Genomic DNA, 16,765 nt, shown 5'->3' with positions numbered 1-16,765 from the left:
GTGCCTTAAGCGACAAGGTCTTAGTAATTATCGATATTAAAGCACGTAATATTATGCAAGGGATCGTTTGCAGTTTTACACTCTGATAAATTAGTTTGCAGACCTAGATACATAGAAATTAACAATACTAGTGTGTTGTAGCAGATGGGTTTTAGTAGGCCTATTTAGCGATACCTTCACGACTACTCTAATTTTCTTTTCTCTGAGAATAATAGCCAAAATGCTGGTGAACGGAAGAAAAACAACAATACGTCGCGCGGTATTTAAGTAACCAGGAACGTGGAATAACGTATACACAATCTGTTAAACGAAAGTCACGGAGATGTACAACAATAACACAACAGTACTTTTAAAATGTGAACATTTAATTAGATAATGTACATTATTTAGTTTCCTCTTCAACAGAATGAATAATATGGCCTAGTCAGTGGTGAATTCAAAATTAAAGGACCATTTATCCCCATTCATAAATGCAGTATAATGTCTAATACATTATGTTGGATGGGTACACAGAGGGATAGAATATCATGATTTCCGGACATTTTTTATTGTCGATCGTTCCGGGGATCAACAGAGTTGGATGGGTACATGTGATATGTACATGTGTGTTGTCATATCACTACCATATTTGGGCATATCACTACCATATTTGGGCACATCACACTTTTTTTGTCAAACTAGTTTGATAGTGTAGACAGAGCTTTAGTAACAAGATTCATAAATGCAGTATAAAGTCTATACATTACCAGGTTGAATTGCATGGCTACACAGAATGCCATACTAGCTTAGTAAAAACATACATAATGCTGTGTAACTTTGGTCTGTAAATATACTCAAGATTGATTTTAAATACGGCACCTAGTCACAATACAGGCCGATTAATAAATAGAAACTTGAAGCCGCCAAAGGGTACAAGGAACATGAATTGATGTGACAATTAACTGTGATCTGCTTAAAGGCAGTTTATTTATAACATGCTTGTTTCAGTTACTGTCAATGCCAAGGTGTTTTTAATCTATTACTATGATACAGTATGTAGAAGTGATGACCTTTGACATGTGTTTTGAGATCGTCAGAGACAGACATTCACTAGGCAAGCTATATGGCAATACCATAAATGATTCAACGGCTAAATATTTAATAAGCCACTCTCTAGACAGGTTGTACCGAGAGGTGTAATGCAGAGGCCTGAGGCCACTGGTTTAGGGACCCTAAATGGCCCTCCAACCCTAGATGCCTCAGGCATTCTTAGCTTGTTCGACATATTTTAATGTTTGCCCAAGGAGCCCCTTGGTTTAGACAGCGAGCGCTCATATCGGTTCATCAGGGGCATGTCAAAATGGGCATTTCATGCAAATAAACTGAAAGCAATGAAGTGTAAAACATAAATTCTAAGACTGTAAAGTAATATTTCTAAGAACTGCCTAAAGACATAAAATAAAATTAAAATAAATAAACTGTGTTTAATGATTTTGGTATTCAGTATATTATCTATAACCAAGCATTAAAACACATCAAATACAGTGCTTGTTGGAACACATGAGAGATTGCAAATAAATAATTTATAAAGTGTTGCTATTGTGAAAGTTGCAAAAAGAGGTTTGTACCTGATGTCGTTTATTTATGTAAATACATGGTGATAAATTTATTGAATGTTATTTTGGTGCATATATCTTTAATTAACTATATTTAAGGTTTTGAACACATCGAAAATATTCCAGCTTATACTGTGCATAATTTTGGTTACACCACCTAAATTTTTACAATTGAATTGATTAAAAACTGGACAGCTGAAACGGGTGAAAATGTACACCACCTGTAATTTAAATTTGAGTGAACCTTGAATGGTTAAGCTAAAAAATATTTAAATTTAAATGCAAATATACAATTTACTTTCTAAGGGACACCAGTGATTGTGTTAACAAATTGTTATATATTTATAATTTATTTTTACAGTTAATTTATTTGTCTAATCTGCATATACCATTCTCCTGAACCATCTGCAAGTTAACCTTATGACCAACTAGTTCTCGAATATTATCGATTCCATATTTAATCATCGTCGGTCTAAAACAAAAAACAAAACAAATAACTTAATGTTATAATTTTAAAATATAGCTACTAATAGGTTTTTCTTGTACAGTATTTTATACTTTATGTGGATAAAAAAAGCATAGCATTTTAAAGTACTGTTAGGTAATGTCTACTCTATCAAACTTTATGTGACAAAAAAAATGTGATGTGCCCATATATGGACATGATGATGTCATACCGCTACAATATTTGAGTATACCACTACTATATTTGGCTAGATCACACTTTTTTTGTTTGATAATTTAGACACATTACCACCAGCCCACCCTATAAATAAAAAGTACACTTCACAGTGCTTTTGCCAAGGTAGGAACTATTTTGGTTTGGGGCTAGACCGAGGCTAGTAGCTTTCCAAATGGTCTCCCCTATTTTTTACAAGTCTCCTTTATCTTGATATTTAAAAACAAATTTGCATTCATGGGGTTGTAAATAGTATTCATTTCAAATATTAAAATATTGTATCGACGAAGTTACATTGCGTTTTCAGTATAATAATCCTGAAATATGACTATCTTTCAAACAATCGTCGTACATCATTCTAGCGTGACAATTATTACTTTACAGTGGAACATTAATGAGCAGACAGAGACTATTATATTCTGATACAAAGCTTGCTTTCATTATTAGAAGTAGATGTAGCAATTAATTTCACTCATTGTTTCAGCCTGACTTTGATTAAAAGCTGCAGACAGGCCAAGATAATTATGCCGTGAGCCTTTTGGATACTGCTGCCTAATATTAATGGATAATAAGGAATCATAGGTCATGGAATAAGTAAGTAAACATCATATTTCTTTTTTTTAATGAAGCTTATGCAAAATTTATTTATAAACTCCTGTTCGCACTGGACTTGAAAAAGGTAACTTTACCCAAGGCCATCATAAAAATTTGACCAATTGTTCGCACTAGGATAATTTCACGCAGTTAGTTCTATCATGAGTTTACAAAATTTAAGTTGAAGCGCATGGTGAAGGTCATGAACTTTCCAGAGTCACATAGTCAAATTGGACTTGGTTAGTTTTACCGAGACCAAGTTCTACTGTCAGTAAAATTAACCGGTCTAATTTTATGCTAAGGAAATTTTAGCCAGCGTTTGAATTGGACCTTTCTCAGACAATTTAGCCTATGATGTGATTAATGTAAAGCCTTGTCTACACTATCAAAGCTTATGTGCCCATATAAGGACATGATGACATCATATCACTACCATAATTGAGCATATCACTACCATATATGTCCTTAAAAAGTACAGTGCAACAAAGTAGACTAGTTAATTTTACAGTCAAATAAAGATAGTTCACAAGATAGCATATTACCATGATAGTAGTACATAGTAAAACCTTTTATCCCATTGTTAAAGTCTTCTATCAATTACATACTAAATGGTATGACCCTAACGAGTACTGTACTGTGTAACAAAAGCTATCACATCACAAGTAGGCTAATTAACTATACTACTGACACCTTACTAATTGAATGTGTTAAGTATTATATGCTATTATGATATAATTGAAGGAAATAGCTTGTGAATAATGAATTAGCATGTATTGTTAGAGAGGAAGTAAATCTTCATAAAAAAATGCTGTGACAGATTTGTTATAACATTTATCAGGGAGTACATTAATATTTAATCCTACTAAATGTACCGAATAAACATTTATCAGGTTTAGTATATTGATATTTCCCAGAAATATTCAAGGCAATCTAGCATTTGAAGAATTACATTTTTTTTGTATTTGGACAGGATAATAAAATTCCACAAATCACACATAAATTGCTATATTTGACCTCTGACCTTACTTCAAAGTGTTTCCATAATGTTCTACAACATTTATCAGGTTTAGTACATCGATATTCTCCCTAAATAGTCAAGGCAATCTAGCATTTGAAGAATTACATTTTTTTTGTATTTGGACAGGATAATAAAATCCCACAAATCACACATAAATTGCCATATTTGACCTCTGACCTTACTTCAAAATGCTTCCATAATGTTCTACATTGAACATTTATCAGGTTTAGTACATTGATATTTTCCCTAAAATAGTCAAGGCAATCTAGCATTTGAAGCATTAAGCTCTTTATTCACTTTATGTATTCAAACTTTATGTGACAAAACTATGTGCACAATGATGTCATATCACTACCATATTTGGGCATATCACTACCATATTTGGGCATATCACTACCATATTTGGGCACACCATACTATTTTGTCAAACTAGTTTGATAGTGTAGAAAGAGCTTTAGAAGAAAAGTTTTTTTTTATTTGAACACACAGGATAATAAAATTCCACAAAAAATTGCCATATTTGACTTCTGACCTTACTTCAAAATATTTCCATAATGCTTTACATTGTACATTTATACAGTATTTTGTTACAAGTTGCAACTTATTAAGGATTTTTTATCACTATTTTATTTTACAGTTGACATTGAAGAAGAATTAAAGCAAGACAAATCTTTATCTTTTGGAATCTGTGTCACCAAGTCGGGTTGAATTTATCATTAATGTCTGACTTGTCTACGGTAATGACAACACAATGTCACATTTAAAGCATAAAGGTTACAAACACCTTTTCTCATCAAATTCAAAAACAAAATCTTATCAATCAATCAATCTCTTTTATTCACAATCGTTGTATCAATGTTTATGGTTGGTTGTATAGACATACAAACCTGATAGCCTTCACACAATCTCACAATACACATACAACAAAAAAAAGAGTAAAACAAAAAAATTGTAATAAGATGAAAGGGACCCCCAGGAAACCCTGAAGGGATTGTGATAGGAGGCCCAGGAAAAACTAGTTACATTAAGATAATAAATAAATAGCCTGTATAGACGAATAGGCCGTGACAGGATCAACTGACCATAACAGAAGGAATGGAAATAAAAAATAGCACATACCTTTCAAGTGACAGACCCCAAGCTATGACTGACACGCCTTCAGGAAGTCCCATTGGTAGCAACATCTCAGGACGGAACACCCCACTGTTTCCAACTTCCACCCACTTCTTGAGGCCTTCATGGTAACTGAATATCTCCATACTAGGCTCTGTGTATGGGTTAAAAGCTGGCTTAAAACGTAGTTTCTCTATACCTGGTTTGATGTCAAAATAATATTTGAAAAGAATTATTGTATCAATATTTACGGTTAGTTGAATAGGTATGCAAACATGGTAGCCTAAAGCTCTGTCTACACTATCAAACTTTATGTGAAAAAAAAATGTGATGTGCCCATGGACACCATATTTGACCACATCACACTTTTGTCAAAATAGCTTGATAGTGTAGACAGAGCTTTAGATAGCCAGTAGATCAAGATGCAGATCAAATATCTATTTGTATAGCACATTGCAATGATCATTGCTCATGGTAATGGGTCAGCTTAACTTACCTAATTTCTTAAAGAATGCATGAAGAACACCAATTAGGTCAGCCAGAGCAAGGTTATAATCAGCGACAACACCTTCTATCTGGTGAAACTCCGCCAAGTGTGTAGCGTCCAGAGTTTCATTACGGAACACACGGTCAATTGAAAAGTACTTTACTGGATGAAACTCTTCTAACTATTCAAGATAATAGGAAATAGTAATATTAATTATTATATAATATTTAATTTTATATTTATAATTAGTAATATATTATTATTAATATTAATACTGTATATTTTATTTGTATGTGTTTAAATTCTCAATATATTTGTGGTAAAAAATATATATTAAGTGACAGATGATGATGCCTGGTGGTGACTTCAGAGTATGCAACTAAAATTGTAAATTGTAGAACTTAGTATTACCTGAGCTAGCTTATACAGCATCCTTGCACTAACTGCTGTCGTGTGAGTTCGTAATAGGTTCTTCTTTGCTTCTTCTATACTCCAGTCATATTTATGCCTAAAAATATATGAATACAAATTTTCATTTTCAACATTTATTACCGGATTATTTTTTTTATTTTTTCTATCCCTAAGAAATAGGTTGATTTATTTTATTCATGAGGAGCTACTGAACTATGAACTTATTGAGTGAAAAGTCATGCTCAGAACATTTGCATATGCACAGAACAATTTTTAAGCTCTGTCTACACTATCAAACTAGTTTGACCAAAAAAAAGTGTGATGTGCCCAAATATGGTAGTTATGACATCATCATGGCACATTTTTTTGTCTTATAAAGTTTGATAGTGTAGACAGAGATTTAGATTGCTATCTGCATATTAGCGTATCTAGTCACTAAATAAAGGCAATTTTTTGTATCAATTTTTTAAATTATGCCAAAAAATGTGATGTGCCCATATATGGACATGATGATGTCATATCACTACCATATTTGGACATATAACTACCATATTTGGGGCACATCACACTTTTTTTTGTCAAACTAGTTTGATAGTGTAGACAGTGCTTTACCCTTGTGAGCCAAATCCTCCTTCTGAATGTACCTTCTTCACCCTCTCCAGGTACTCCATCGGAAATTCTGTGGCATACATTGGATCTATAAAACATAAAAATAGTGAATACATATCTTATGATACCAGTATCATTAATTACAGAGGTCCTACATTGGAAAAGTTTAATAATTTATAAAAATGTGGCTATAAATAGCTCTATATTATTTTTATATATACATCCAAACATAGAGGGGGCTATTAAAACAAATATTGGGCATAAGAATTTATAGTAAAGAGGTATGCCAGGCACCCAAGTGTGGCATATCTTGATGTGCATTCCACCATTTTAGGTACTGCAAACTTTATATCAACAAGAAAAAAATAATAATTTTAAATTTCAAACCTTGAATAAAAAATGTATCATGAGCGTCTCTTGCAGGATGTTGCTGAGGCTGGAAGAGGGCGTCAAAATTCCAGAAGGAGCTTTCAACGTAGTTATTGGTTGGCATTTCTGTGAACCTAGAAATAAATCAATTATAATATTTAATTCTTATAATTTGCAATTTCTGATCAGTGTCAGTTCTGACTGTTATGTAGCTTAGCATGTTGCATTGTCCGTGCAAAATCATTTACATTCACTATAGATGGCAGCATATTTTTCAGATTTAAACTGTTAAAGTTCTCTAAAGCTCTGTCTACACTATCAAACTTTATGTGACAACAAAATTTGATGTGCCCATATATGGACATGATGATGTCATATCACTACCATATTTGGGCATATCACTACCATATTTGGGCATATCACTACCATATTTGGGCATATCACTACCATATTTGGACACAGTACACTTTTTTTTGTCAAACTAGTTTGATAGTGTAGACAGGGCTTAAGCAAAAATACAAATCCATGGTGAAGATAGGAGAGTACACTTACCCCATTTCTAAAAATATTTGTCTAAATTCAGCTCTAACTTTCATGAGAGGATGGAGGTGTCCCGATACCGGCATTACACCCATTGCGTTGAAATTATATGCTTTAAAATTCTTCTCTTTCCAAGAACCACTAGAAATCAAGATATTAAAACAAATGTTTTTAACACTCTATAATTGGTCAGATGTTTTGCCCTACATTGACGTAATTTGTACATTACACTAAGTACATTGAGAATACTTATAAAGGGGTATGAACGCCAGGCTAGTGATCTGGTGGTTGTGGGTTCGAATCCCACTTGAGAATTACTTGCGAAAAGTATTCTCAATGTACTTAGTATAAAGTACAAATTACGTGACGCAAAGCTACAGTAGTTACAAACAATTACAATAATACTCTATACTAAGTATATCCGATTTTAAACAAATTTAGGGACAGGTAAATAATAATACATGTATAAATATGTCTATAGTGTTATACTTTAAATTGTACACATTAGAATAGTTACATACACTTAAACACTTTAGATCAATTACATTTGATTTATATATACTTATATAGAAAAATTAATATAGTTAAAAACAACTTTCACAAGAACAACTTTTGATTTATATTGAGAAGTTAAATTGCAGGGAAAATTATCATATTAGTATTTCCAATCAGAAAAGCACACTATAATAATTGCCAAATAGTTTACCTTGAGATCATCTCAGGAGTCAAATCCGTCTCTAGTTTACTGACAGAAAGAGAAAAATCTGAACCCTTTGTTAATTTGAAACTCTTCACCACTCTGCAAAAAAGAGAATAATAAAGTGAAAATTTAAAGTTATTGTATTAACAAATTTAAGTTATGATTGAATTGAAATATTTGATTTATACTGGGTGACCTCTTCAGTCAAAGACTGGTCTCTCAGAGGGCCCAGTTATGATCAGTGGCTGTGATGTACTAATACACCAGGGTAACTCCCTACTCGTTTCAAAAGATGTACTAGGTTCTTTTAAAGTGCACATGAGCTAGATATGTACACTGGACCTACGGTTTATAGTCCTTATCCGAGAAGACTTGTTCTACCACCAGAACCATGAAGTGAGTGAGCCTCGAACCCTTGCCTATGTAATTACGGTTCCTCTGTTTTAATCGCCCGGCCACCCACTCGCTCACTCTCAAGTGAGATTATTATAATTCGAGGATCATTCAATCATCTGAAATTGTCGAAAGGATGGCAACCTCAGATCCATTACAGAAAACAATGATGTCAGATGAGATCAAGTTGGATGCAGACATCCTCTGCTTGAAATATGATCATGACAACAATATATAACTTCATAAAACCAGATGCCAATATTAACTCTATTTGAACGTTCTTATATACAATGCATTTGTGAAACTGTTGATATAAAATTTATCAACTTACACCTCAACAATAAGTTTTCTCTTTTTTAATTCTTTGCATTCTTTTTCTGGAATGTTACTTATCTGGCCAGCCTGGACTAACATCACTTGAGATTTGGCTTTGTCTTCTATAGAAGATACCTGCAGATAAAAAGATAATGCGAGTACACTGAAGTATAGGATAGGCAAGAGGTAATGTATTTAGTAACATTACCATTAAAAGAGCAAATTGAGTTGGAACTACAGAACCATATGATAGAGTATAGTCCCATGGTATAACAATTTGTCAAAAATGATGGGGTGGGATTAGCATGGGATAATACACAGTACTTTTTTAGAATACTGCAATTCTATGAAATTCTGTACTGTAGAATACCTTTCTTTTGACTACAGGTCCTCCTTCAGCAGTTTTGTCCATTATTAACCAACCAGCAGACATGGCCTTGCTAAACCCTATCTTGGCATTTGGTGAAGTTTTCTACAAGAGATGAGAACAAATTATATTGTTTTACAACAGTTGTTTGATTTTAAATCCTATTTCAAAATATTTGGACTCTGTCAACATTATCAAAGTAGTTTGACAAAAAAAAGTGTGATGTGCCTAAATATGGTAATAATATACCTAAATATGGTAGTGATATGACATCATCATGTCCATATTATGTGCACATCACATGTTTTTGTCACATAAAGTTTGATAGTGTAGACAGCTTTATGATATTAAATATTAAATGACTGTTACAGACATACAATTATATTCTAAATCAATGTAAACATAAATAAAACTGCGGATGTCTAGTAAAAATTTAGTCTTTCAAAAACTTTTGTTGAGGTCTAAAAGGTCTCTTCTTTTCTACTATTAAAAACACATTCAAAATTCCAGAATTTAGGGTAATCAACCAAACATATTAGGCAAGGAAGATTGGTATTAGTAACATTCAGTTGATGTACTATCATTTATTAGAATAAACAACACAATGGAATACCATGAGATCTGCTTGCTTGATTCCACCATCTGATGGCACAGCTTCATATACACATGCCTCGTGGCTACCATGTTCCACAAACAACTTGCCTTCTTTAGTTAGTTCCCAGTGTTTGTTGGATAGCTGTTCCGTTTGAATAACCTTAAGATTAAATATAAACAAAATACGAAAATTGTGCCAAAATGGAACAAAGCCGTAAATGTTTGGCATTGATACATTACAACATTTCCAAATGTCATCTTATAATTGTCGAGAGGCCTAATCAATTGTTGATGATGTCAGATTGTAAATGTTTTGTTTCCAAAATTTGAAAACAGTATTTTATTTTTATTATTCCATTTTCATTTTTTCAAATCATTCTTTATTTATTCACAATATAGAAATAAGAATGTTGCATCCATCCCATCAGGTCACAGCATGAAGGACCAAGCTGCAGTAGCGCCCAGTATGCAGGGCAAACAAAGCAAAAACTATAACTAGCCTAGGCCACCTCCATACGGTAAAGGGACCCGTTGTAACTTGACCAATCCCGCGTACAGTCCGCGTGGCAAACATGACGTTCATGAGGCTAGCTATTGGAAACAGATTGAACATCATAAAACAAAAAATACTTACATCTCCTACAGATTTTAGACTGTTTACTGCTCCAACTATCTGCTGGTGGTCTTTTCCTAAAATTGAAGCTATCTTAACAGTATCTATAGCTTCATTTTCATTTACCAGCTTTAGAATTTCTACGCCCAGTGCGTCCGCCATGATTAAAATGGTTGCCAGAATATCGTGTTTATTGAAACAATTAAATCATGATAAAAAAAAATACGAAAATTGCATAAGAATTGAGCAGTTTTGGGAAAGTGGGGTTTGGAAAGTAGAGCTGTAGTATGCAAGATATTTATAAATCATTTTACAAAGCTAATTTACAAGGATGAACAGGGGTTATTGGGGACAGGGGAGTGCGAGTTTTATACTGTAATACCCTTTTGGCCTACATATATTGGCAAGACCATAACATTTACATAAAAATACAATATAATAAATTTACAAACACTAAATATAAAGTATTAAAAAAACAATTTAATGAATATTTTAAATATATTGATCATAATAACAAATATTATGTAAAAATACAATAGATGCTTATATACAGAAAAGTTAGCAGAAATAAAATTGAAAAAGTTTTAATAATTATATATTTTAAATTTAAATACTCTGATTTTTTGTTTTAACATTCAACTATTGTACTCAAAAAGTGAAATCAAAATATACATTTACAGCATATTAGTTATTGAGATGTCGAGAACAAACAGTTAAATCTACAACTGATAAAATAATTACTAACATAAATTATTATAAATAATTTAAATCTTTTAATAAAACAAAATGAAGGTTTAACCATCACCCAAAATAAATAATAAACCACACCAATTCTCCTTTGTATCATAATTGTTATCAACCATTCAACTGACTTGTATTCAATTCAGAATACTTTTTTTAAATTCTGTAATAAAATTTTTTTTAAACAAATGTACAGTACAAATCTTTTTAAGTGATTCATTATCTCCAAACAAAAAAAAACTAGTTTGACAAAAAAAGTGTGATGTGCCTAAATATGGCAGTGATATGCCCAAATATGGTAGTGATATGACAACATCATGTCCATATAATCACATCACATTTTTTGTCACATAAAGTTTGATAGTGTAGACAGAGATTTAGTTTACAATATAAATGTTTATAATTAATACATATCATTCTGAATTGTTTATTTATTCCTTTCAGTGAACTCATGAAAAAGTAATTTTATTCTTCTATGGAGAAACATAAAAAATGGAGCAGTGAGGAGACCAGGGCTGTCCTCACGACAACTATCACCAAAGGCTGTGTCTCTGATAATGCAAATTAACATCTTATCAGTTAGTTAATTTATAAGTTAAATAATAAATTAATAAATTATAATATTTAAATGGTCTTTAACTATATATAGATAAATATATAGAAATGTGGTACCCACACAGCAGCCCCCTGATAATCCATCCCATACCCATTAACTAACATTTTAAAATTATAATGTAAAAGTTAGGATATTTGGTTAAGATCAGCACTTAATTTTACCATTTGTAGGCACTCAGTAGGCCTGCATCAGCACCACAAATTTTATAATCCTCAATCTGCCAATGGGTACTGTATTGAAATTATATTTTGTAAAAACAATCATTTGTTTTTTTAAATGTAGAATAAAATTGCACTTTAGGTACAAAGAAAAAGTTGGTCACACTCCGAAGATGAACAGTGTTTGCGTTTTCTTGGTGACCTGATAAGTATTTGCAAAGTTCAAAGGTCATTAATATCTATGTTGATTTTGTTGGCTTCAGGGCTGCATGAGTTGTTGTAATATGCGGATCAATATGAGTTGCGTCAAATTGTTCATCGAAGAAATATAACTGAAATATAAAGTTTTTTTAATAATTAACAGTAAGCAAGATAAGGTAAGTACAGTATGAAAAAAGGAAGTCACAAACAGGCATTACAAGTGAGCAACCAACATAATTTCAAATTATAAGCAGAGGCACATTATAACATATTATTAATGCACAGTAATGTAAACTCTCTTAATATCAGAACCTTTGGGCTGGCCTAATATGTCTGGTTTTCCGGAAAGTCAGGTATTTGGAATGTGTTTCTATAGTAAAAATGAATTTGGGACATTTTGGACCTCAAGAAAAGTCTGGTTTTGGGAGTTTCCAGTTTTTAGAGAGTCCGGTATTGGGAAAGTCGACTGTATTTGGTGATTTAACTTGACCCTCAAGATCATTGGTCTAGTGGCCCTGGTTTGTCACTCATCCTGTAAGCTAGAGGTGACCAGTTCATATTGGGTCAGTAGATATTTTGACCATACAGAAATGGAACTTTTCATTGGACGTACATGGCCATAACAAAATTGTATAGACCTATTTTTTATACAGTGAAGTATCTAATACTAATATAAAAGTAAACTCACTAAGAATCCAACCGTCAACAGTGTATGAAGTATGAAGATTACAGCCAGTGTAATAACAGATATCTTGATATCAAAGTCTTTGACTGCCGGCCACAAGCTTAGTAGCATGACAGACACTGACAGGATGAGACCAATAGCCATCAATGTGTACCGAAATGCTGGTGAAGGTATCACCAGTAATAACTATTGAAAATAAGAAAAGGCAAATTAAAAAAATTTTAATTTTGTAGAATTTTATTATGGATATTATGTAGGCCGTGTGGCACATTGTGTTGGACTACTAATCGTGAGTTCGAATCCAAAGCTTGTCGCATTGCTTGTGTCGTTTTTTAAGACACTTTACTTATGTTTGCCTCTCTCCACCCAGGGGTACAAATGGAAACACAACTGATTACTGGCTGTAACATTATGGCAGTATGTTTTAATAATGTGAAGCACTTAGAGGCTTTGTACATTAAGCGCTATATATAAAATCGATGTGTGACCTTATGACCCTGTACTTGCAATACAGTATTTTCAATGCAAATTGACAGATGGGAGATTCTAGTGTTATGGGTTCTTTGGTTTTGTCTATTTTAATGGTCCTACTATAACCCACTCGAAGCACCCAGGGAAAGCGCTCAAATGCCTGAGAACGCCAGGAAGGCCTATACTTACAGATATTGGAATATAGATGGTTAGAGAATATCCATAGACACAAACCATTTCCAAAAATGTGTATCCCGCTGGATTACCTTGCCATGACAACACACCCCAGACCGCTCCCGGTGTCAGCCAGGCATATAAAAATATGATAGTTGCAGCAACAGTAACTAGATATATTAAACAAATTAGTGGTGTTGGTTATTATTAATGGTTGTGATGCCTATAATCTTGTTTCTACAATAATGTCACAATAAAAGGTGCCTTGCAAAGTAACTAAAAGAATACATTGTTGATATATATGATAATAGGTGGAATTTAATGTATTGTAAAACCCTCGTTATTATGAGACCAGCACATGTTAAGGCTCTCCAGTGGCAGATCTAGGATTTTGAAATAGGGGCCCACGCCCTAAAAATGGTGAAATGAAGGGCTGAGCTAAATTTAATGTCATATATTATGTATTTCAATTTGCGATATTTAGTGGGGCCTGGGCTGGCTGGGCCCCCCACCCCTTTGAAACTTCCCCTGCCTTCAAGTGTATGATTTGGAAATGGAACTTTTCTTTAATTTCTGAAATAATTTGATTATCATAATGTATTAAGAAGTCCAAAATAAATGTGAAAACATTCACTTACCGTGATAAAAATTAGCATGCCATCCATGGCCTCCCTTGGTCGTAAAGAAATTGGCCAGATCACCGCTGATAGCAATTGTAAATACCAACGTAGCACAAACCCAGAATGGACCTGTGAAAGAACACATCAAAACAGAGTTGATATGTGTGAAAGAAATTAAGAAATAGGCCCTACTAAACACTCCATGCAGTTAAGTTAAGGCACTTTAGTATTCTGAAGCTATGTCTACACTATCAAAAAAAGTGTGATGTGCCCAACTATTGTAGTGATATGCCCAAATATGGTAGTGATATGACATCATCATGTGCAAAATAAGTCACACAAGTTTGATAGTGTAGAGCTTTAGTGGGGTATATTTAGGGGGCTAGGTTCAGTTTAATTTAGGAGTGAGGTTATTTCATTTGTAGTACTATTTTGTAGTGTTGTATGGCGTGTGGTGTTTAGTAGGACACAAAGTAATCTATTAAGTTTTAACATATAACATGTGTACTGTGTTGGGCTTACCATAAAGATCTGGATTAGGTCGTATCTGAGAGTTGAGAAAGTCTTTGCTAGGTTGAGGTATAAATGAAGCCATCAACCTTCGCACTACTTCATACGAATCAACTTCAAAGAAAGTCTGGTAATATTCAAATGTCCAAAAGGCTGCCTGTTTTTTCTTGCCAGTTAGCAACTAAATAACACATAGCATAATAATATTGTAAATGGTGATAAACAACACAGTGTCCCCAAATATTCAGACATCAAGCATCAAGGACACAGGCTTTTTTCCATTCTATAGCAATCAGGTTACCCCGTGTCTGGGACCAGCTTCCCAGACCGTTGACAGATGCTGCAGTCCTAGAAAGCCCATCAGCCTTCATTAGAAAAGTTCATATTCATTTTGATTTGCTGTAACTGTATTTTGTCTTTTATGTGTAAACTGACTTTGGGGTTGGGTCAACCGGCTTAGCTACAGTGATTAAGTTCACTTAGGTTGACCCTGGTCTCCCCAATTTCAGTTTTTTTTGTTTTGTATATACTTAAATAGACCAAATAAATAATGAAATGAAATATGATTGTCACCACTATATAATGTACTGCTATACTAGTATACAAATAATGAATTGTTATGAGTGCAATGGTACAAATAATTTCATGAGGTTAAAAATTTCATCTTTCATTTATTGAAAAAATTATTGTAAATAACGATCAACAACATAAAATACAGTGTCCTCAAATATGAATATGTTTGTCACGATAATGTTCACATCAATACTACAGTAGTATACAAATAATGAATGTTTACGAGTGCAATGGTACAAATAATGAATATTTATGAGTGTAATGGTACAAATAATGAATGTTTATGAGTGCAATGGTACAAATAATGAATGTTTATGAGTGAAATGGTACAAATAATTTCATGAGGTGAAAATGTCATCTTTCATTTATTGAAAGCATACGCTTATCTGATATTTTATTATACTGTCTCTAAGCCTATGTAACCTACAGTACAGTATGTAATTATATATATATATATTATATATGTTGAGTCTAGAATGATTTTACCTCAGCTTTGTCTCCTTCTTCATCGCCATCACTAGGGTAATTGTTAAATGTGTGCGTCTGTACTTGACTGCCTGATGTGTCCTTATCTGCTGCATCGATCAATGGAGAATCATCATCATCATTATCAAAGTCTAAAAAAAAAAACATTTTTGTATACAATTTTAATCATAGAAGACTAACCGATTCTTTGTGTGTGTGTGAGTGAGCCTGTGTAATTAATTGCTACATTGAATTATTTAATTCTTACCATGAAACTGTAGTTGATCTCCTGTTAGCAAACCTTTACTGCTATCATTCTGAAAAATGAAATGGTTGTTTAGTATATTTTAGTTCAAACATATAAAACGTGATGATATTACTACAAAAAAAATTAAAACCCTTTGACTTTGTTAATTTAAGGCATGAAAATAGGATGTTTCGACCAAATCCCTGGACTGAAACGTCACGTTTCTACTAGTTAGGCCTAGGCCTAGGCTAAAGCAGCCAGAGGACAAAGAGGGTAGGGCATATAGGCCTAGCTTGTTAGTTGTGTGGGCCTGACTGAGGTCAAGCCTACTCGCTGTCTAGGGCCTAGGCCTAGGCCTACTCTATAGGCTAGTAGGAGGGCGAGTAGTTTCGGCCAGGCCTAGCCTACTATTACTAACTAAGTACTACTACTAGCTAGCCTAGAGGGCGGCCATAGGCCTAGAGAAATAGTAGACCTCTGTAGGCCTAGCTCAGCTTATATTTGAAGATACTCCCGTAATAAATAGGCATTTTTTTGCTATAAATATTATTAATTACCTGTTCCATTTCGGCTAGGTGATGTGTAACAGCTGGCGGCGGTGTACTACTACTGTAGAGTCGTACTGTTCTGCTGTTGTCTGTAACAGTGTGTGTAAATACGACGTCGACGCGTCATCCATCAACCGCGCTGACGCATACCAAATTGAAGAGCTCTCTGTTCTGAAAATTCGAACGTGCCCCGCGATTCTCAACCCGCCCCTGCCTGCGGGGTATTCCTCTCCTATATTTGACGTATTGGTAGGTATTAAAATCACAAGTAACAATGACCATGCAATAATATTGCTATATTATGGACATTATATTGTGTGAAATCATAGCGTTATCAATTTTTATTATGGCGGAGGTGT

At 33.5% G+C, this 16,765-nt stretch overlaps 2 protein-coding genes across 2 annotated transcripts; both read right to left on the bottom strand.

Annotated features, from left to right (window-relative positions):
* Positions 1-346: 346 nt before the first annotated feature.
* On the bottom strand, positions 347-10,559 carry LOC144845084 (phenylalanine--tRNA ligase alpha subunit-like). The gene is made up of 12 exons (XM_078702228.1): positions 10,419-10,559; positions 9,804-9,944; positions 9,194-9,295; positions 8,840-8,958; positions 8,122-8,214; positions 7,428-7,556; positions 6,894-7,009; positions 6,510-6,594; positions 5,898-5,994; positions 5,496-5,667; positions 5,006-5,198; positions 347-2,067 (listed from the first exon to the last, which is right to left on the bottom strand). Exons 1-12 carry the CDS (start codon positions 10,557-10,559, stop codon positions 1,962-1,964), a joined length of 1,494 nt encoding a protein of 497 aa, XP_078558354.1. The 3' UTR covers positions 347-1,961.
* Positions 10,560-10,936: 377 nt separating this feature from the next.
* LOC144845107 (protein YIPF1-like) lies at positions 10,937-16,455 on the bottom strand. The gene is made up of 8 exons (XM_078702258.1): positions 16,416-16,455; positions 15,880-15,928; positions 15,633-15,763; positions 14,586-14,754; positions 14,082-14,192; positions 13,459-13,613; positions 12,802-12,984; positions 10,937-12,244 (listed from the first exon to the last, which is right to left on the bottom strand). The coding sequence occupies exons 1-8, from the start codon at positions 16,422-16,424 to the stop codon at positions 12,152-12,154; spliced, it is 900 nt and encodes a 299-aa protein (XP_078558384.1). The 5' UTR covers positions 16,425-16,455; the 3' UTR covers positions 10,937-12,151.
* Between the last annotated feature and the right edge of the window lie 310 nt (positions 16,456-16,765).

Source organism: Antedon bifida, chromosome 6 (genome assembly GCF_963402885.1).
Source record: "Antedon bifida chromosome 6, ecAntBifi1.1, whole genome shotgun sequence".
NCBI classification, from domain to species: Eukaryota; Metazoa; Echinodermata; class Crinoidea; order Comatulida; family Antedonidae; genus Antedon; species Antedon bifida.
The sequence above is the reverse complement of the archived record's forward strand: the minus strand, read 5'-3'. Positions and strand labels throughout refer to the sequence as shown.

What these genes read in the sequence shown, in the direction of transcription:
- LOC144845084 (XM_078702228.1), bottom strand. Translation starts at nt 10,559, where the DNA reads ATGGCGGACGCACTGGGCGTAGAAATTCTAAAGCTGGTAAATGAAAAT. An exon ending in GTCTAAAATCTGTAGGAGAT is followed by an intron (nt 9,945 to 10,418) that starts GTAAGTATTTTT and finishes TTTAATCTTAAG; the next exon opens with GTTATTCAAACGGAACAGCT. An exon ending in TGCTGTATAAGCTAGCTCAG is followed by an intron (nt 5,668 to 5,897) that starts GTAATACTAAGT and finishes TATCTTGAATAG; the next exon opens with TTAGAAGAGTTTCATCCAGT.
- LOC144845107 (XM_078702258.1), bottom strand. An exon ending in AGATCAACTACAGTTTCATG is followed by an intron (nt 15,764 to 15,879) that starts GTAAGAATTAAA and finishes TTTTTTTTTTAG; the next exon opens with ACTTTGATAATGATGATGAT. An exon ending in ACCTAATCCAGATCTTTATG is followed by an intron (nt 14,193 to 14,585) that starts GTAAGCCCAACA and finishes GTTCTTTCACAG; the next exon opens with GTCCATTCTGGGTTTGTGCT.